General features: G+C 42.7%; 3 protein-coding genes across 7 annotated transcripts in view; 1 reads left to right on the top strand and 2 right to left on the bottom strand.

Moving 5' to 3' along the window:
* LOC105427595 (uncharacterized) overlaps positions 1 to 22,029 on the bottom strand; it is a 128,751-nt gene that overhangs the window by 25,646 nt on the left and 81,076 nt on the right. The gene's annotated exons all lie outside the window — the stretch shown is intronic.
* Positions 30 to 1,872, bottom strand: HemK1 (HemK methyltransferase 1). Its single transcript, XM_011639403.2, has 5 exons — positions 1,502 to 1,872; positions 1,089 to 1,177; positions 777 to 990; positions 449 to 702; positions 30 to 375 (listed from the first exon to the last, which is right to left on the bottom strand). Exons 1-5 carry the CDS (start codon positions 1,760 to 1,762, stop codon positions 132 to 134), a joined length of 1,062 nt encoding a protein of 353 aa, XP_011637705.2. The 5' UTR covers positions 1,763 to 1,872; the 3' UTR covers positions 30 to 131.
* LOC105427601 (Myosin heavy chain-like) overlaps positions 2,497 to 22,029 on the top strand; it is a 48,099-nt gene continuing 28,566 nt past the window's right edge. Inside the window, exons 1-5 of one of the 5 annotated variants that reach the window (XM_089077158.1) lie at positions 2,497 to 3,087; positions 5,348 to 5,488; positions 6,302 to 6,961; positions 7,458 to 7,925; positions 12,055 to 12,189. In XM_089077158.1, the coding sequence (XP_088933284.1) occupies positions 5,360 to 5,488; positions 6,302 to 6,961; positions 7,458 to 7,925; positions 12,055 to 12,189 (1,392 nt within the window). In that variant the 5' untranslated portion in view covers positions 2,497 to 3,087; positions 5,348 to 5,359. Of the gene's footprint in view, positions 3,092 to 4,882; positions 5,489 to 6,301; positions 6,962 to 7,457; positions 7,926 to 12,054; positions 12,190 to 19,953; positions 20,994 to 22,029 lie in introns of those variants that run through there. The other 4 variants (XM_089077156.1, XM_089077157.1, XM_089077155.1 and 1 more) reach the window with 4 other exon arrangements.

Below are 22,029 nucleotides of genomic sequence, written 5' to 3'. Positions count from 1 at the left end.
CGATCTAATATGCGTGACAAATTAAGCTATTTTAATTATTAAGTTGTTTTATTAAATTATTTTACAAAACTATATAAAAAATATATATACAAAGTAAAACAAGGACAAATATAACATCAGAAGTCGCTTTCTCAAGCGAGTTTCATCACTTCCACGAAACGATCGTTGTTGCAAAAATCTTTATACGTATGTACATGTTGGAGCTTCAAGTCAGTATATTTATTTGTAAAAAATTGTATGTATTCCGGATGAGTAGGATCAACCTCCACAAAGAGACATCCACCGGGTTTTAATACTTTGGCAGCGTATTTTAAGAGCGGTTTAATCACTTTCAGTCCATCGTCGCCACCATCCAATGCTCTGAGATCCTCGTAACTGCATAACATATATATCATTAATTACTTGAATATTTCTAATTCAAAGTTTGCGATCAAGCTTTATGCGTTACATCCTTATCTCAGGCTGTAGTCCCTGTATCTTCTTTGTTGGCACGTACGGCGGATTACTGACCACAAAGTCGAACTGTCTCGAATTCAAACCCATGTCACTGGCATCGTGTAAACTATCTAAAACTTCGATACTTGCATCCGATTTTAGAGTTGCATGTATCACCGCAACTTGCTCGGTTAAATTCAATTTACTCCGATTTATCGTCGTCAAATCGCAGGCGTGCGGACTCGCGTCTATTGCTGTGCATTTTATCTAAAGAGATACACATTATTTCTTACATTAATTGTCAATTCGTTGTCAGAATATAAAAGTCAATAAAATTATACTTTTTTACAAGCGTGAGCGAGAGCCAGTGATATTGCGCCCGAGCCGCAACCGATTTCCAGGACTTCGTAACTGTCAGCTCGCAATGAACTTAGTCTTTTCAACACGAAGTCCACCAATATTTCCGTTTCCGGACGAGGAATGAAAATCGGTGGCACGAGCTTCACGGTAATATCCCGAAAATCCCATTCGCCGATAATGTATTGAACTGGCATCCTGCAAGGACTTGGCGTTCATAAGCGAACGCAAACGACTTTGCGCAGTGTAATCCAGTTTGGTAGACTACAGAGGCTTCTTTCAAGAGCCCTTCTTACCTAGACAACCGACATTCGCATAACGACTCCAGTTTCTCGATCTGGCTCGCGTTGAGAGGATCATTTCTAACGTTCAAGATATCTATTATCTGCAAATAATAAAAAAATATTAGAGTAATTTATCATTTGAATTTGGTGACTAGTAATTCTACCAGAGGTAAACCTTGATACTTTTTTTATAGTCCTTTTATACAAAATATATTTGTACTAGCTTACTATAATATTATACTATACATTGTATATATTTTCTATCTCAATCCAATAAGCGTATAAAAAAGATAATCGCGTTTGCGTTGAAAAAAATACGCGCGACGCGGAATGAATTTTATTATCAATGATCGTCATTTGTTGAATAATATCCACCAATATGTCATCATCAACGACGAATGAAAGAATAGCAATATTGCTAATACCTTCTTGGTCCCTATAATGTGTGCTACTATGTGTTCTATTGATTCCACCGGCTCCGGTATGCCTTCGCTCTCGAATCGGTGACTCCATTGATCGATAACGTCGCCGATCGTACATTCACGTGTATTTGAAGCAACCAAATGTCGCGCTGGAAGTTTCAACGTGACATTCTTGAAGCTGTTACTCGTTAAACATTGCAGATAAGTAAATATTGCCGGATTATTGCAGATCGTACGTGAACTCAAAATGTTACGACACCACATGATGCTTTATTAGATGGAATGCAGCGTGAAAAGCAGATTTAACTCGTTATGCTGTGCAATCAGCTGATGAACTATGATCAAGCTTGTTGTAAATTATACATTAGAAACTGCTGCCATCTAGGGCGGGATAAAGGTCTGTTGAACACTCATCGATAATAAACAAAAACAATAGATGAAAGAATAAGATAGTTTAAAAGAATTGAAGCAAGATACTCCAGATATAGCAAATCAATAGAAGTAATCCAAATTATTTTTCCATATGTAAAAAGTAATATTTTTATAATGATGTTATTAATATAGAATAGTTTTATGTAGTTCTTTGCATTTCTCTTTATCTTATTAATATATATATATATATATATATATATCTTGGAGCTAATTATATAATTATACTATTAATTAATCATATTATCATTTTTGTATATTTAATAAGATTAAGTTGTAACACCATGTTATATCGATTACAGTTAGGAAACTCTGTTTTTTTCTTTTCATCAAACGTCATCAAGCATTGCTGTGGATTGTGCCTTCCGCCGACTGATGGTGAAATCATTTTCTTTCCCCGCGGCAATCCAGAAAGCGGCGACCGGGCCGGGAAGTCAAAGACCTGATTTAGAAGATGCCGCTAAAGCCGTGCTGCGCCGGTGGATCGAAAGGTCTAAAAAGCGCGCACGCATGCGCCGATGCTACAGTAGCCGTCTGGAAAAGAAGGGTGCTGGCTAACAGGCCGTTGTCTGGCCGAAGGCGCTGGCAGTCGCCACCGGCCCCGCTCCCAATTCATGACTGCCATGACAGTCCTCCTCCGTGTCGCAGCGAGTGCGAGACCGAATTGCGTGTAACGCCGTGTAACGCCGTTTAAAGAACCGCCGCGGAGAACCTTCTACTACGACTGATGCACGTACTCGCGTCGCAGCGCATTGCACCGCGGAGGAGGTCGACCAAGAGATCCGATCTCGGCTGGGCCGTCACGGTGTTGGAGCCGTAGAGCGAGCCAGCCCTCGCGTCCGCTGCCAGGTCGTTTACCAGGCGCGGCCTTCCCGGGTGCGCCGATCTCGTCGTAGGGTCGTAGCGCTCGTGCGCGCGTCCTTTGCCAGCACGCGTCGTGGTGACCCGTGCGAATGGCGGGTGTTGTGGTGGCGGTGCCGTTGATGTGACGCGTGTCTCGTGCCGCACGCTCGGCTTGCCCGTTCGCTCGCCGCTGTCAGTCGCAGCACGAGGAACGCCCGCGATAGGATACGCGTCTCCGCTCCGCAACTCCAGGCAGCTACGCTTCATCGTTCTCCGGTTCTGGGTCTTCGGTCGACCGATGCGTCCCATCGAATCCTGTAGGTAGGGCACCTTCGTCGATTAGAATTTTCCTGTCTCCGAGTGGCCGCAAGAATATTCGCACGCGCTCGTAGCGAGGTATAAAGCTCGACGAGTTCGCGCGATCGATCGCGACGAGGCGGTCGAGGTGTTCCGAGCAGAGCTCGCTGAAAAGGTCGCATACTTCGCCGGTATTACGTTTTAGCCTTTAGCCAAAGACCTCTCGATCAAGTGTCAAGCCTCCAAATATTTTGAATTTCCACAGTTGTCATTTGCAGCGAGACACTTCAGATTTTCAATGTGATTCGTTGTCGCAAGATCTTCCATCTCCTTTCTCGTCAAAGTTTCTCGATAACAATAAATACTTTCGGTGCACTCTTTGCGACGCGTACTCGGTGTATATACGCGCGAATCGGGGCATCGATCACCGTTGGGATTTTCAGAAAGAACGGCTCGTCGAGGCGACACCGCGTGCTCCGAAAAATTCACCGGCTCGCCGTGCGTGTTCGTGCGGCGAGTAATCGATCGGCACGCCTGTAGATTCGCCGGCGTAGACCGACGAGATTTTCCGAGACGCCCTTGAAGAGCAAGGAACGCGAAGTAAGGTGTGGTGGAAAGCGAGCGTGTGTCATTATTCGCGAACAACGCCGGTTCTACGAACGTCATGCGTAAGAATAGAGAGTACGATATATTACGTCCTTCGCGTGGATATATTTTTTTTTTTTTTTGGCCACAGATCTGTCATTTCACCACGCGAGCGTGATAGTTCAATGATGTAAGACCGACGTTTGCATAATGCACTTCCGCGTCGCTCCGATTACATTTAAATTATCTCTTCCTCCGACTAGTATGTGTATGTACCATGTAGGAACGTCCAATTAAACCTCTAGAGTGTGTGCGGTTTCGTCGTTAGCAGCGGTTAATTGTCGCCTTTCTAATTTTCTACGCTCGCGTAGATCTCGCGAGGCGCAGTTCGCGATTCCGTAATTGTTTTCCGGAGGCAATGCAAAATAAGCGAGCAACGATTCGCGGTGCGAATGATCGCGTCTCGCTCTTGCGTATGGAAAAAGTCGCAGTCCCTTCCAATTGAGAATCCCAAATTAAACGATCGACCGCTCGCTCATCGGGTCCGTTTTCACGCAATGAAGAACGCGCGTGTCGATAATCGTCGAGGTAATCGGCTCGATAATACATAGCTTCGGCAACTTTCTTTATTTCGCTGACTCGCGCAGCCGGCGTCTCACGCGACGACAAGAGAACGTGAGGGAAGTGCATTCGCGCGCGTTTCGCGAGCACGCTGCTTGCCTCGGCAAGGAAGGCGAACGAATGAAAAAACCCCTTCGCTTCGCGGCGAGTCAACCGAATGCGGGGTACCAAACAACGCTCGCATTATCGTCGTTTCTTCTGCCCGCGCCGTTCCGTCGCCCCGTTTCCGCATACTTCGCGATATCGAGTCATATGCCGGAAGCGATATCCGGCCACGAAGAAAAGCGTTTCGGTTCACGCCCTTGCGTATCTCATCCAAGCGACCGATCTGGCCCTCGATCCGGCGCTAATCGCGTGAGGGGAGTCAGAGGGGACAGAGGGGGAAGAAATTTGAGATCATCTCGCGGAGATCCCGGAAGCGCGCGTTCCACGAATTCCTTCGCCTTATTTCGCGCCGAGCGCATCGCGGAGGCGAGCGCTGCACTCCGCGTGCCAATCTCGATCGCGATCGATCAAACCGACCTCCGATCGAACCTCCGCCGAGTACGCATTCGTTAGCGATGTATCTCGCGTCCACGACTAATAACGTTTCCTTGAATGAAATTCTAGTGGACGAGGATCCCGACGAGGGCGACTCGATGAACGCCGCGCAATTGCCGGTCGATAGGAATCGCACCGGTGCGTTGCGGGACGCCAAACCGTTGTTGGGACGAGTTGGGAGAGCCTTCTTCGGACGAACGACGCGGTCCGCTCCGGGACGAATTGTGACAGACGGTCACTTCCCGTATCGCCGTGGGCGTCGCGACGGCAGTGACGTAGCGATGCGCGCGAGTCGCGGCGGAAACTCGCCGGCTATTTTGACGTACGGCGCTGCGTGATCACGGTGATACATACGACACACACATACACACACACACACACACACACACACACACACGTATATATGCTACGAGGTGCGAGAAATCGAGACTGTCCGCGATTGCGCCGCTTAGGGCCGCACGAGCCGTCGAGCCATCGAGAAACGAGATATCGTATGTTATCTCTTTCTCGCGTTCGTGTACTTGGGACGTTTAGCGAGTGAAGAAGATGTTTAACTTTATGAAGAAGACCGTGGAGAAGGACGACAAGCGGAAGCGCGAGAAGAAGGAGGGAAAGAATGTCAAGAAGCGCGATCGCAGCAGCATGTCCGCGGAGGAGCTTCTGCGATTAGACGAGGTAAAGGCGTGGATGTCACAAGATCTTTTGTTGAGAAACATTTCTTTACTTTTCTGTGGTCTTCTTCCTTCCTTTTTACAAATCGCCAAGAAGCCAAAACGAGTTATTAGGAATTGTGTTATTTGTTTCGATTCAGCGTGTTTTGCCAGTTGATTGATTTTCGTATTATGTTTGTAATATATGTGAGTTTAGTTATCGTATTCTCCGATGACAAGGTGGGTGTACACTGATACTGCTTCTGAATTCATGAATTTGTGAGAGGTTTCCGATATCTCGTTTGGCTTACCTTTCTTATCTAAACAGAGCTGTCGATATCACGAGGTGATACGACTTTTCAAATGCTTTTTTCAAACTAATATAATAATAAACTGAGCATTTTAAAAATAAGTATTGTTGTCAAGTGTAATGACGAAACTATGAAGAATCTGATCGAGCATAAAAGAAGATAAAGAGAAAATAAAGAGAAGATTTTTAGATAGAAAAGAATAAATAAATACGATAAGATTTCGTCTTGAAGAGTTGTTTTCTTTTAAAGCTTTTAAATTCAATATTATCATTAGTTGGATATAGATGATAAGAAGCGCTGGCCACGTATCTATTTGATGCACACATTCATTGTACGTACAAAATAAAAATTACAAAATTGTTCTGTAACATGGACAACATGTCGTCACAATCGTATTGCCCAAAGAGTAAAAGGAAACTCTTAAGAAAATTCATTGAAGGATTCTTCAGGGTATACATTTCCGATGTCAGTGACTCGAAGAGATTTCTGAAAAAAGGAATTTAGCATTCTTATGCGCTTCGTTGCAGGTCCGTAGATCACTGAAGATCCCCGGTCGTCGAAAGGAGAAAGAAAAGTTACCGAGTGGTATCACCGCGGATTACAGCGCGTCTTTTTTCGCGCATCTCGACCGCGATCTTCTGGACGCCACGCAGAACGCGGGATCGGGTCCAGGCTCGACGATCAGTGCCGGTGCCAGCAGTTGGGCCACTAGAACGCCCGATGGCCTGATGCAGAGCGATTCATCGGAGGCGTCTCTCACATCTCTGACGACTACCACGACGACGTCGTCGACGACGACCAGTCATGCCGGTGGTCAGGCCGGTGGCAAGTGTCTACCACCCTTGCCGCCAAAACCACCCAAACGAGGGATCCTCAAAGGACCACGATTAAGCGTCAATAGCGCGAACGTCCTCTCGGAAGAAAATGTGTTACCAAACGGCACGGAAACCAGTTACCAGGAGGCCAGCAATCTGCTGGTGAGAAACACCCTTCAAAACGAGGTGATCGCTTATCAAAATGTGCCGGCGCATCTCAACAACGTCCTGAAGGACGACTGCAGCGAGGAGGAAACGGTATGCCAAGCCGCGTGGCAGATCTCCATACAACAACAGACAATTCAGCAACAATATCAGCAGCAGCAACAGCAGCATCATCATCATCATCAAATCGACTCCAAATTGCTTCAGGTTAGATAATGTTCCGCTTTCTCTTCCGCGCATCGGCAGCGGCGAAACCCGATTATTACGATCATTTTCGAAATGCATAATGAGACGCCGATGGGTTTGTTTAAAATTTGACGTGAATCAATGATAGTGGAAGATTCTCTTGGACTGGATCATGATCAAAACAAGAAAAAAAACAAATTATGTCTTAACTTTTATATAACAATTTTTCTGAACGATCGTAAAATGTATTTTTGCAAATTTCTTGATAAATATGTTTCTTAAATTTTCTGTATCATTTTTATGAATACAATTTTCATTCAGTAATTATACGATTTAAATTTTGATAAGGTATTCATGATTCAGTAATAACTAATTCTACATTTGTGTGTATCTCTAATAACCAAATATAAATCGAAAATATAAATAATAAGAAAATAATAAATTTAATTTATTTAAATTTAAATAAATAATAAAAAATTGACGCGCGTGATCTCGAAGTAATCTCCCTATTATTCAGGTCGTTACCAGCGCTAGTCCATCCGCGGATTCTTTGACGGATACGACAAACTCCAGTTTTGCGACGCCACCGTTCAGCTTGTCGCCTGTCGGCGAATCCCAGGGTTTCTCAAGGTGGCGATCATCGGTCTCCTTCGAGGAGCAGGGAATCGAACTGCAACTTCCGGAAATCGTGCCGCTTGAGTTACCCGAACCTAGAGAACTCACTATTCAGCGACAACCACCGCCGCGAAACGATTTCGGCTTTTCGCTTCGTCGCGCCGTGATCGTTGAGCGAACGGCGAACGGCGTCACGCAGATGAGACCGGTAATTTTCGCTGAACCTGGAGCTCTGGTGCAACACAACAACGACACGGGTCTGTTGCCCGGTGATAGACTGATCGAGGTCAATGGGATCAACGTGGATGACAAGTCGCGCGAGGAGATCATCGATCTTATCAAGAGCTCCGCCAGCAGCGTCACTGTAAAGGTAATTATCATTGAACATATTAATGTTCACATATAATGGTTGAAAAAAATTTGTCTCATTTTTTTTGAAATAGGAAGAGTATTGCTATAAAGTATTTTTACTATTTAGCACTTAGAAATATTTTGAGAAAGAGAAATTTTTTCAGAAAAAATAATTGTGTACACACACACACACACACACACACACACATGGCGCGCATGCACACGCACCGCACACGCACACAATCATTATTTAAAAATATAAGAATAGATTCCTTATCTATTTAGATTCTTTATATTTACGTTCTCATGATTTAGTTGCTACTGTAAAATATCGATAAATGATGAATGAGAATACTTGAAGGGTCAGAGCATATCTTGAACATTATGCAAGCGATAATAGCCTACTTCGTACTTTTCTCTTCTATAGACCATACCGGTCATGTCGATTCCCCGTATCTTGTAAACGAACCTTTCTCTTACCGAACGCGGGACAGACTTATTAACATAAGTACGACTCGAAATCTGACGGTATTTATCGGAAAGTAGTCAATCTATAATAATCGAGCGTGAAGAGGAGGGAACGAGACGCAACGATATCACGTATAGGCCGCATTACCGCTGCAATGACCGCTGCATTCGATTATCAGTTATCAACTTAGCTTATCGTTCGTTTTGTCAGCCATTTGTCTCGTTATCGGATTCGTCATAGCTAACCTTTGAATTTTTAGAAATTCTTTGGAAAATGGATATGAATGTTATTCAGTATTACATAGGAAACCTCACCGAACGTGGTGAAAGGCATCGAGGAATCCTTAGATTTCCTCAGAGGTCGTAGAAAGAGGTAGTTCCAGTGTCGTTTCGTAGACTTTTGATTGCAGTAGCAAAATGCACTGCGTTCCAATCAGTACAGCACTATTACGCGATATTTTTTTCTTATTTTAATTAATAATATGCAAGACAAAATTTTGCTGAATAAAATATTTTTATTTTTTTATTTATTTAAGAAACCCAACAGTCTATACTCTTTTATATTCATGACAATTATATGATATTAAAAAATATTATGTACATGGAAAGAACACGGTTCTACTGAAGCAATTAAAAATTTGATCAGATCTAAAAATAATTTTGTTGGTCCAATAAAATAATTATGAAGGACATTCAAATTGTTACTAAAATATAAAAAAATGTTGCAATAATTTTTTTTGTGATTATTTTTATGCCTGAATATATATATTATATTTGTTTTGATGACTCAATAAAATTATTTTCTATATCTGATAAAATTCTTATATACTTTAGCAAAACTATTCTTTCTACATGTTATAAAAATTAACATTATTTTCATTGATGAAATTTTTATTATTTAGTTATTAAATAAAGTAAATTCATTTATTTATATTTTTGATTATTAGACACAAATAATATTTGATTATTAGAGACAAATATAGAATAAAAATTATTATTAAGTCATAAAATATCTTGTCAAAATTTAAATCAACAATTAAAACAATTAAAATGGAAAATTGAAAAAATATATTTATCAAACAATTTGTAAAAATACATTTCTACAATCGTATATATTTTCCAAGAAAAAAATTATTACATAAAAATTACGATGTAATTTATTTTTGTTTGTTTGATTATAATTTCAAGAGAGTCAATGAGTAACTATATATTACTCTCTCGAAAAGTGACCAATTGCAAACGTGCAAAAGGTGCGGGAGAGCGTTTGGTAGGACACAAATGATTGCCGTGCGATGTCGGCCGGTTCATTGCCACTGCTGGCAACGAATATAGCGGGATCGTGAGTCACGGTCCCTGCTAATAAAACTGTACTCAGGACACGAGGGACTGTCGTGTGAAAATAGCAGACTTACCGAGAATCCGATCTTCTTCCATCGTCAACATCGAGCAAATCGACCACCGCGAGTACGCGTCTCATAAAGAGGAGCCAACTTTGTGGGCCCGGGCCTCGAATCTGGGGAACGTAGATGTAAAAGTAAAAAGGAGTCTAGGGGCGGGAGGAGATGGCCCAAGTGTGTCTGACCTTGCCCCGTAGCCACGGAATGCTAAAAATGCCGCCACGTTCCCGCGGCCAGAAACGAAATGTGTAATTCCCGCCCGTTTTGTCCGTTGTTCTCCCTTTCACTGCTTCCTCACGCACGTAGAATGTAATCTCCGGGGTGGATTGAATGGCTAAATCCGGGGCTTTCGTGCGTCAGCGCGCATCAGAAAACGTCGAAGGATCGATGAAACTCAACGCACGTATTTCTATATTGCACCACCGTGACTATAATATCTCTTTGGAAAAAAAAAAAAATAGAACATTTCTCAGAAAAAGTAAAAAGAATTTTGCTGAATATCTAAAAATTTGCTAGATCTGAAAACAATTCTGTTGGTTTAAATGACTATAAAGAGAATTTAAGTTACTTTTGCTGAAATATAAAAATCCTTTGCAATATTATTATTATGCTTAAGAATCTTTATTTATTTATTTTGATGTCCCAACAAGACTCTGTACCTCAAATTGCTTGGTCAAATTTTTAGATTTTTCAGAAAAACTGTTTTTTTCATGCGGAAATAATCATGACGCGTGTGTAAAAGCAAATGATATCTTTACGTGTGTGTGTGTGCGTGTGTGCGTGTGTGTGTGTGTGTGTGTGTGTGTGTGTGTGTACGATGAAGTTTATTTGTTTTAAAAATTAAGACTCTCGAACACTTCCGAACGCATAACCCTTTCAGAATCCAAACATGTAAATATCCGAAAATGTACGTAAGCGGATGGAAGGAAGAGAAAGGAAGTGAGCACGAGAGCGAGAGAGAGAAACGGAGATGAAAAGGGGGAGAAACCGGATGTAATTCACTCACAAATCGAGCGCATTATGTGCTATATACACGGTGTATATTTTTAACTAGCGATTCTTCGGTAATTTTAAAAGTGCGTTATGCAGTTTCGCAACTTCAACGTATGCGGCAGGTATCCTTTTTAACTCACACAAACTACATTTCTCAAAACTGAAAATATCGCGTGCAGCCGTCCTGGCGTATCAGAGCGTGAAGATACCTGCTTTAATTCGCAATTCCCATTTATCATCAGTGGTAACTCCATAGAATACTGAATGGCCAGCAATGCAAGCGGGAAATGCTGGCGGGAAAGGCTGCATCTACCGGGTGTTGCCTAATACACGTGAGGGATCCGGTCCTCGTTTCTTCCCCTTTTCATTTCTCTCTTTTTGCGGTATAGCAGTCGCATTGGCAGAAGGAACGTGACGTGATTTACATACTTATGTATAGGTAACGCGCCGACAGGCCCCTCTCGGTCAACATCCTGCTTCCTGTTCTCTGTATGTGCACAGAGCTTGGCCCTGTACGCGTGAGTCGTGCGTGTACACGCGTGGCCCGTTATAACACGCCTGATAGACAGTGTGCGTATCGGGCATACAAACACGTCGATAACAGGCGGAGCCTGTTCGTAACGGTGATTAATCGAGATTAGACGAACGGCGAATATGGACATGTGGCTCATTCGATATTACCTCTGCGAAAATAATATCGCATTTTCATAATTGCAATATAATTGAAGATAGAATTTCGTTTTTTTTTCACACAAAACTTCAAAATATTCTCGATATAAGAAAGGCCTCATAAAGATATCACGTTTTTATTATAGTAATTAATATTTTATTTATCTATAATTTATTTATAATAATAATTAATAATTAAATATACTTCATTTTAATCAGAATCGATTAAAATTTTTGTAGATAATATTTAATAGATATTGATTTTGTAGATAATATTTAGTAGATAATAATATTTTTTAATTCAAGTCTTCAAAACAATATCTTTTTATTATAAAAATATTCAGGCTATATAAATAAATATTCCAGAAATTTTCCGAAAAAGTTCAGAACAAAAAATTTTAGATAATTTAAAAACTTGGAAAATTTTTACATTCACATCCACATTCACTCTAAAGACAGCATATATCCATTACATCATTCATCGCGTGGACGTCTATCGTTTTGACATGACTATTTATAAATGAACATAAATGATTTTCATCATAACCGTTGGGACGCCCAAGAGAGTGTGCTTGCGTGATGCATAGATATTACAATATTAACGTGTCGATTTTGTTGCAGGTGCAGCCCGTCGCCGAGCTATCAGAATTATCGAGACGCGGCGGCTGTGATGGACGTCAAGTCGTATTGGCACCTGCGAATATCCGCGGCGGCACGCTTCGCCGATCCGGCAGTTTGCGGTTTCATCAAAATACAGTAAGCCTATCGCTATTTCCTGTCGACTTAGCGCTTAAAGCTTACACACTATAAATCATATTTCCTAAAGTTCCTCGCGGAAGAAATAAGGAGAGAAATATCATGAATCATGTTTTCCAAGCAAATAACATAAGAACTTTTTCAATTAAGATTTCTTTTTTATGCTGAATTATATTTCTTCAGAAAGTATAATTCAGAAAAAAAGTTTTTAATTGGCTTGTATCACTAAGCTCTTCATCTTAAAAAAATTTCAATTACTTTATATTATTTATTTTACCAAATTATTATACCATTAGGTTTCTCGAGCTTTCTCAGTTATCACAGGCTTCTAAAGGTCTCAATAAATATTGTAGCTTTATAATTTATATATAACAATGTTACGGATGAAAAGAGGACCGAGGACCGAGGAGTAAAGGGAGCATAAGTGATGAGATAAAGCGCAATCGACTTAGCGAAGGGTACGCGGAGAAATAAAAGGATGACACAAAGGGAGCACGAAATTGCAACGGAATGCGACAGGACTGCAGCGCGATGCCGTGGCGAGGAAGACAATAATGGAGAGACGCTCACTTTCCACCCACATTCCCTAGAGCGGCGCAGTGGCATAGCAATCGCATAACGGTACCTCTACCGACTGCCTCGTACCGTAATATCTCGTTTCCGCCGAACTAAAATACAGACGGCAGCTTGTTACAAGAAAAAAACAGTTTCTTCAGCGAATTGGCTACATTTCACAAAGGCGCAGAATGTGCAATGCAGATTAAGTCTAAGAAAGAGACGCTAAAAGATTTATTATTCAGAGAGAAAGGATTATTTTGAAAACATCTCTAAAGCAAGAAATATTTGAAATCTCTAGAGCAGGAAATATTTGACGCTTTAAACGAATTTCCTGCAAATACGACAAACAACATTGTTCAAAAAGCAAAAACTGCAATTACTAATGAATTCTTACAAATCGCAGAGAGAAGTGTTACAACGTGATACACATTGATTCAGGATTGACGCTTGTATTATTAGCAGAAATGTGTGCCATGTTATTCTAACATATGCAAGATGTCTTCTTTCATTCGCGACTTCGTTGGTAGTCTTGCGGATTTCCGAGAACTGCCTTCATTAAATTAAACTGTCACGCACGTCGTAATACGCATTCCTACTCATCGCCATCGCAACGAGATCGAAGGGTCGTTGCAACGGACATGCCAGGAATAAACGGTATCGCACTCGTACTTCTGAATCAATCGATCAACGTGTGAAGCATCATAAATTATATTATATTAAAGGTATATGAGAAGCAAATTATATTTTAGTACGACGCTCTTCTAACGGAGTTTCCGTTCGAACGTTATTAGAGCCTCAAGCGACAGTTTGATATTCTATCTTAATGGTGGAGCTTAAAGTAGACTATGAAGACATAACACGTCTGCCAGGTGTGTAAATACTCCCGCAAATCTTACGGTAAACGTAAAACGGTTTACTTTGATAGCGAACTCTGTCTAATTTAATTGTCATCTTAATTGGAACGGCTGTTTCCTTCGACGGTCGTGTCGAACTCATGACTTAAAATCAAATTGCCAGTCTCGCTTAAACATTAGGGATGCAGATATAATTGCGAAATAACGCAATTGCCTCGGGAATGAAACAAGCACGATCTTCATGAACACGGGCGTCGTTCCTCGCTACGCAATTTGTACGCATGTCGGACACGAGCAACGACGTGTCGTAATTGGCAATTAGCTTTAACAAAGTGCGACTTATGTTGGTGTTAAAATGCACAGCGCAACGGCACGATGATGTTTACTGACGGTCGATAAAGCCGACAGTATGGCGAAGTATACAGTAAAGAACGTGCTGCCGACTTGCCATTACGGAGAAACGTCGTGAAACATAGCAGGCAGCAGTTTTCTTACTTTACACTAAAAGCGACTTTTTCAAAAAAATTTTGCTACATCAAATAAAAATTCTAATTCATTTGTATAGCATTTAAACCGATTTAATATAAGAAGAAGCAAATGCGATCTATATTAAATTAGAAAGAAAAAAATTTAAAAAGATATATCCTTAAAAAAAATTCCACAAATTAGGATTTTGAATAATTAAATTTAAAATAAAATCGGTCAAAGTTTTCCCTCTAAATATTTCCGATATATATCGTCTTTCATCATTTCGCTATCGCGAGGAACTTCATTTCCGAGAGATCAGGAGAACGATCGCGCCTTTTATGGATATTAAAGGTCTGAAAAGTGTCGACATCGCTGAAAAGAGTCAGGGACTAACAGTCTAATGATCCTATTAATCGGAGAGCCGGCAAATGCCATTGAACACACACGGGTTTGCACACGATCGCAAAGTGCGAAGCTGCCGGTAGTTGCTCGGGGTGGTACAGGGTGCAACCTCCGTGTGGCTCTCCGGTGTTTCTCTCACGGTGAGACGTGACGGCTCGCTCGTTCGCTCGCTCACTCGCCCGCCCACCCTCGACTACGTATCGGCTACGTAAATGTCAAATTACGTAATTAGAATTGCATGTTACGCGCCACGTAGTAAGTAATTACGCCGCTACACCGCGGCCGCGCCGTTATTACGCCCGCGAGGAAGGCACCGAGTATACGCGCGATAACATCGCCGATCGCCGGGGGATCCCCGCTGCGCCTCGCCGGCCGCTTGCCGCGATATGTAGGCCAATAATGCATATCTCAGCGGGAACGCGCGAGCGTGGTTTCCTTTTCCATCCGGAAAATCGCGCACCGTTAGACCCGTCGGGGGTCGTTAACCTCCCTTCGACTCGTTAAGAGTGCCGCGAATTCATTACATTCCTTCAGATCGATCGAACGCCATCGACGGTAAAAAGGGGGAATTTTCGCGCGAAAAACACGCACGTGGCGTTAATTAAAAGCGATGCACCTATGCAGGATGCAGCCTTGTAGTGACGTCAGCTTATTGCCTATAAATATCGGGCATTCGAAAAAAAGTAGGTTGCCCACGCGAGCGGAGTGCCGCGTGAGTTTAATGGCCCCTCGTGCACGTCGTATGATTTTACGGGCTATTGCTGGGGCCGCGTTGGTGAGGCGCGTAAAGAGGAGCGCGCATTTATTAAGCTTCAGTAACCAAAGTATAAATAAGCGAAATTTTTTATTCTTTATTTATTTATAACCTCAGACGGACGTCAGACGATTCTGACCAGGCGGTCAGAATTTTAATCAGAGGAACGACTACAGATAATCAAATAAATTTAATGAATCCGAGAGGCGAATGCGTTATCGACTTGAGTCATAAAATTCGAATGAGAACGACGAATCGCTTAACTTTTCACCGGCGTCGCGCTATTTCGCAAAAACGAATAGGCCACTCGAGCGCGGCCGTGCCGCGCGAATAAATTTGCATGCAGTTGCGATCGGTGGGCAAAAGGCAAAGTCGGTCGACGTGTTTGTGGCGCGACACGACGGGCGTAATTTGTATTTTATGCACGTAATCGTGGTGGCTCGCGAGTCCGCACGTATCTGTATATACGTATGTGTGCACCCGCCCTTTTATCTGCCCACGTCGATGCGAGACGGCGTTAACGCGCGTTACCCCGATCGCTGCGAGCCCGTCAGCGGCTCGTAGCGAGATGCAGCATCTTGATTGCGACAGACGGGAGATGCCGCGTGCATTACGCTCCGGCTGATCCTTGGCGCCTCTCCGACACCGCCTCCCTGCCTCCATCGTCGCCCCCGTATAAATGCTGTATACTTCCCGATGTTCTCTTTCACTCCGCCGAGAAATTAAGCTTCTTCGTAACATCGATACTAATCCGATTATTTTTCCTTAATGCAAACGTGACGTTTTCTTAAAGACATTACAAACAATCCTAGCTAATATAATTTTCCTTATATATTAAAAAAGAATGACATTTTTATCTAACATATAAATAGCTTTTGAAGAGAATGGAAATTTGATGAGAATTTGGATTTGATGATGTAGAGTTTCATCACAGGTCTGTTAGAAATCAATCAATAACGTTGGAGGGATGCCCGGAAAATGGAACAATCATATTACACGCAAGTAGATGTAACGAATATATATATGGATTCTATGTGAACCGCTTGTTTCAAATCGGATCAACATGGTTTAGACGCGCGCATGTAAGCATGTTACTTCAAGTTATAGATTTACGATTCGCGTCTGCCATGGCCGTACCAGTCAATCCAGTCCGTCAATCATCCGTGAATCATCGAACATTATTTTTTTGTTCACCGATCAATAACAATTTAATTTTCATTCAAATGCTAATTTAGAACTATTATTATCGCGTTGTTTACAGATCTACATATTTATACAAAGATGATTATTAACGACATAGCTATTTAATTTTACAAATATCTTCTTATAAATTTTGAAATTTTTATCACTTTCTTTCTCTCTCTCTCTCTCTCTCTCTCTCTCTCTCTCTCTCTCACACTCTCTTTTGGATCCAATTGGATAAATCTTTCTTAAATCCACCACTTACAACTCCATTGGTCGCAACCACGCCTACGCCAATCGCTACAACGCACAAGGTCGGTTTAGCAATTCGCGCAGCGTGAGCGACCAAAGGACTCGTTTTCCATTTCACTTCTTTTTCTCCTTCTCTAAAGAACCTGGTGCGGCCTCGAACGACCTTCCCTCGTGAATTCAATCGTGAATTTTCGAAAGTTTCTTATCGAAATTTATGCTATATATACATATATCTTCATAAATTTTTTTTAATTACAAGACACTAACTAAAATTCATGCTTGGTGACATTTAATTATACGAGACAAAAGACTCGTATAGTTTAAATTCGATTAAATTCTGATTCATAATTTAAATTCTGATAAAATAATTTAAATTCGATTAAATTCCCGATTAGATCATGCCTTAAATTTCTTAGTAACGTGATTGCGAGCGACAAAACATTAATCGTGCCGCATTACGTTAGAAGATAACGGTTATTGGAATCCAATTGTTCGTTGAATGCGGCAAGTCAAGTCAAGTCTGTCTTGTTTGTTGCGTGTGTTATGCACTCGTGCGGTCCACGCCGAGGGATCAACGCCGGCCGTTTCGACCTACACTTTAATTCTACCAGTTGTTCCACCTATCTCCTCGTCATTCCGTTCTCCGGTAAGCGCAGCGTAAAAAGGCGTGTAGCGCGAGTCGCAGCGCGGAACAATGTAATCACGAAGCCTGGTCGCACATCGCGCACCGTGAGAAGTATTGTTGATATCGGGAGCCGATATTCTTGACAAGAAACTTTTAAACTATGCAGAAGTTTCATAGCTGATGATCCTTGATCAACGTGTGTCGCAAATGAAAGAAACTGATTTTCAATACTGATGATCGATAATTGAGCATGGTAATTACGACGTGTTACGTGATACATTCATACCAGATATGCCTACGTCATTTTGCGTGTTACTGATTTCAGCCTTAGCGATTATACGAACGTGTTTACACACGCGTTAAAGTGAATCGCACTGTTTGCTCCTAATTTTGTCTATCGTTCTCAATATATTTATCTCAATATAATTATCGTCGTAACCTAAATCATGCCATTACGCGATCCTTTCGATTGGATAGTCTCTTCCTTTTAGGAGGTATCGCCTTAAGGCTGCATACTATATGTAAATTTTTTTTACCTGCTTCTAATTCATTGATCCGACCGCGTCCCACGCGCGTGGCGCGGACAAAATGTAACGAGAAATTGTCGTGTGGCAATCCACCTACGTCGCAATCGATTCACGATGTTTCTCGTCTCCGCATTGAATGCGCACCATTGTCGAACAATGACGGCGGTGCGTCATCAGTCTAGCATAATTTAAGGCTTAGGATAGCGCGTTTAGAAAATTAATTGTGTCTTTCCTCGCAGCTGGACGAACGCTACTCGTCCTTGGAATGGTATTATCTATCCTTTCCTTATCTATCACATGGCTCTTGTCTGCGAGTTTCATCTGACGCGAAGAAAGAGACTGAAAGAGCAGAGAGCTGCCTTATTACAACGCCGTCGTGGTGTATATATTTAAAATCGAATATTGCCGATACGCGAAAACCAATTATCGTTTATCAAAAAATTTCGCAGTCATCTCTCGCGGCCAACATGGCCGCGGCGGCGGTACTCGGACCGCAAAGAGCTAAACACCGGCTGCGCCGTTATATTACGTCTCTCTATACAGACGTATGTTTGTGGCAATGTCCGCGTCTGTCGAGTAACTCGCTTTGGTTGGACGCAATCTCGCGTGTTACGAGTTTCTTAAAATAGCGGTCCCGGTGCTCCCTCGAATCTTCACGAACGTGCGTTTCTCTCGGCAGCACGTGCGATGGCACGCATCAAACCGTCGCTTCAGCGCACAGCACGTGATCAATCTGCGAGCGTTTTCTTCAGGCTTGCAAGATCAATTTTCCCATCACCACGCTCCGCAATCATGTGCAAAACAAAGACGCTGTTATATAATTTTATTCGATCCAACTGCGGGATGTAAATCTTGAAGTGAGAAAAAAACTTATACTACGCGCGCGAGAAACCGCAAAAATATGAGGTATAAAATTCTTGAGAAAGAACTTATTACATGCTAGTTGTTGTGTTGTAAAGATTAAACTGAGAGTCACTTGAATAATACATCTCCGGTGCCTACCAGAAGTCCCTTCTGAGGAAAGCTATATATAAACACTTCTATACTGCTCCCGGAATTTCCTCCGCTTCTCGTTCGAAGCTTTCGAAAGCGCGGGAGCTTTGCACGGTAAACGGCATATATTTGAAGCCAACGATCGAGTCGAGTATTTCTCAGAACCATTTCTTAGTTGCACTCATGTTCCGCTTCCGTAGGTTGAGCATTGTGGCCTCTAGAAGGAAACTCAGGGACCATTTAACTTCAGTGTGCTCCATATCATTAGCTTCAAACTAGATTTATATTATAACTTTAAAGGAAATGCGTTAAAACTAGCTATTTATTTTAAATAATATTAATTAAAGGCGAAATTGGAGCTTTTTTATTTTATGTTAAAAAGGTGGATTTAGTGTAATATATTTTTAACCAAATATTTTTAATTAATGCTTTACGACGCGGAAAATATGAGAATATGAAATTATCCTGGTCCTTTAAATTTTCGCTGACTGTATCTCGGCCTCCGCGAAATCGGATCGGCCTACTAGCCGACTGTTTGTCGTCTGTGCAAATCGCGGAGGAAGGACGTTGAAGTAACCGAAGCTGTGCGTATGGTCGACCGATAGGGGGGACAGAGAGGGAACATCAACGCGACGGAAGCGGGAGACGAGGACGGAGGAACGTGGCGAGCGAGCGGGAGAATTACGTTTCGTGATGGAGAGAAAGAACAACTCCCGGGCGGCTCTCGTGGGCACACGCCTCTCTCGTTCTCCTCGGCTCTCCTCAACGAGAGGACCTGTCTCTGTCTCGGAGCACTAGCGTTGCTTCAGTCCACACTCGGGAGACCCCCGTGATGCTCCTAGTGATCGGGTCCTGTCCCCGTGACCGTTGCCGCCATCTCGAATCATGAAAGGATTTCACGGAGGAAGTCGCGTCTACGTTCACGCGGTTGCGAGTCGTCCGCTGAAACGCTTCGAAACGGAAACCAAGAGAAATTTACAGACTCGCACGATGCTACTCGCGTCCTTATGAATTAATTTTGATTGAGTTCGATGACGATGCTCGATGCTGTGTAATTCGATAACTGCTTTCAAAGATTTGTCATTCACGGATTCGCGAGGGGAGACTAAGTGATCAGTAGAAATTTTCGGCTTTCGATGATCAATAAGGAATTCCATATATGTGAATTTACAAGCAAGCCCTTACGAAAGCCCACAGGCCAAGAGAGAGAAATCCTGTCGGGAGTTGTGATAATTGCGTTGGGAAAGTGACAGCGTGAAATCCGCTTCCCTAAAGAGATACCGAAAAAGATGCCGCGCAGCAGGGACGAGATCGACAACATGTCGCTCGGTGCGCATCGTCTTCTTCACAGATCTTGTCGAGGCAAGGCTCACGCCAGCGGGATAGCCAAGCAGAACAATCGTCAGGGTCTTCCCTCGCAAAAAATCTCGAAATCACCAGCGCAGGATTTCTCCAAGCAGCACGAATTCGGCATTTCGGGCAATGGCGTTGTCCTCGGCAGACTCGACAGGAAGCACAGCAGAAATAGCACGAGCTCGTGGGAGTGCAGCGACAGCGACAGCATGCACTCCTCCGAGGTCGGGCAGAATGGCTGTCCGGAAAATCGACTGGTCAACTCGAATCGCGGCCTCGATCGTGCGAGTGTCAAGTCCGATGCCAAAGAAAGAATCAAGGGATCTCACGGGAGCAATCAGTGCTCGCCGTCAGCCCGACCTACCAAAAATTGTAGGAAAGAAAGCTGGGCGGACACTCTGCGCGTAGGATGCGTAAATGACAGGATCAAGAGAATGGAGGAAGGCTGGGACGATAGTAACGTTATCAGGACGCCGAGGGAACGCAAGTGGCATAGGATCACGGCGGAAATAGAGCAGAGGACACCGAACATGGACAATGGGCTTCGGAGATTCGGTTTCAAAAGTAGCTGGGCCAATAATACGAAGAAAGTGTCGAAGCGAAGTCGACCGGGTCACCAAAGGTGCGTAAAGCCGATTCAGGACATAATCGAATGGGAAGAGTTGTTCGAGATGGCCCTAGCCAGGAAGATAAGGCGGAAAATACGGGAGAACGGAAAAATAGAGCCAAACGTGATAACGCGTGGCGGAGAAATCGATCGGACGAAGAATGAAGGCGAATGTATGAAGCGTCTTGAGGTCCTTCTGGAAAATAGAGTGATGCCGCAAACGGACGAGGTACGTTTCTCGAGAAGAAAATCGAAGCATTCGAGCAGGCGCAGATTAAAGTCATCGGCATGGACCAATGGGGAAATCAGTTTTTCCCGAGAAAAATAATTAGAAAAATATCTTTATAATCTTTATAAAATATATGCAATTTTTTAAGTAGTATTAAGACGTTCAAAAGACGTCTCTTTTACCAACTTGTCAATTTCGGCAAACCGAAAATTAAAATGTTTCGTACGATCCCATGATTAGAGCTTCATTTTCAACGTAATATGTGCCTTGAGAGAATCCAGGAAATTTCTGGCAAATTGTTATCGCGTGAGAGCGCGTGAAACGCGTTTAAAGGGCAAACTCGTAATATTCAAACAATCCCCTCATTTAGGCCTTTGAAAGAGCGACGTTCGCCGCGTATCTCCGTGAAACAATGGCGCGTTGTACGCTACCAATGAGCCCCGAGACCCGATACATGGTAATATATGTACCAGGAAATTCACTGTCTGTCTTCCTTATCTGGTGGAACCATACGAATCACCACGCTGCAGTTGTTCGATGCGGAAATCGATACGCGAGAGAACTCCTAGCTGCGCCGACACGGTGATTCACGAGTTTAAAGAGAATAGAGTCGCGAAACAACTTGGTTAACTTATGTTCGTGCAAATTTAACGATACGCTAATGAACCAAGTCTAATTACTACACGATTCCCATTAGTATCTCGTAATTAATAATCGATAATAATTAATACACCGATAATATTTAATACCTACGCTTATGTCATCTCAACGTTATTTCAGTACGAGATAATAACAAGATTCGATTCGATGAAGCTTGTTTCCTATGCCTTTGAGATAATAGTCATTCCATCCCGAAGAGGGATAGAAGGACACACAGGTGAAATGAGGGAAGATAGAAATAGAAAGGATCGAGCGAATGCTATTTGGATGTTAATGAGTAGTCTCGGTTAATGGTCGTACGCAGGTCTGCTCGTCTGTAGTCGTAATACATCGCGCGGCCACGCAATAAGACGTTTCATAACGATCCCCATCGCGA

Source organism: Pogonomyrmex barbatus, unplaced genomic scaffold, assembly GCF_055798465.1.
Source record: "Pogonomyrmex barbatus isolate J1 unplaced genomic scaffold, ASM5579846v1 scaffold2, whole genome shotgun sequence".
Lineage (NCBI taxonomy): Eukaryota > Metazoa > Arthropoda > Insecta > Hymenoptera > Formicidae > Pogonomyrmex > Pogonomyrmex barbatus.
The sequence above is the reverse complement of the archived record's forward strand: the minus strand, read 5'-3'. Positions and strand labels throughout refer to the sequence as shown.

Coding starts and splice junctions, on each gene's coding strand:
- HemK1 (XM_011639403.2), bottom strand. CDS start 1,762: ATGTGGTGTCGTAACATTTTGAGTTCACGTACGATCTGCAATAATCCG. Junction 991..1,088: donor TGCGAATGTCGGTTGTCTAG/GTAAGAAGGGCT, acceptor AAGTCCTTGCAG/GATGCCAGTTCAATACATTA. Junction 376..448: donor CTACAGCCTGAGATAAGGAT/GTAACGCATAAA, acceptor TATGTTATGCAG/TTACGAGGATCTCAGAGCAT.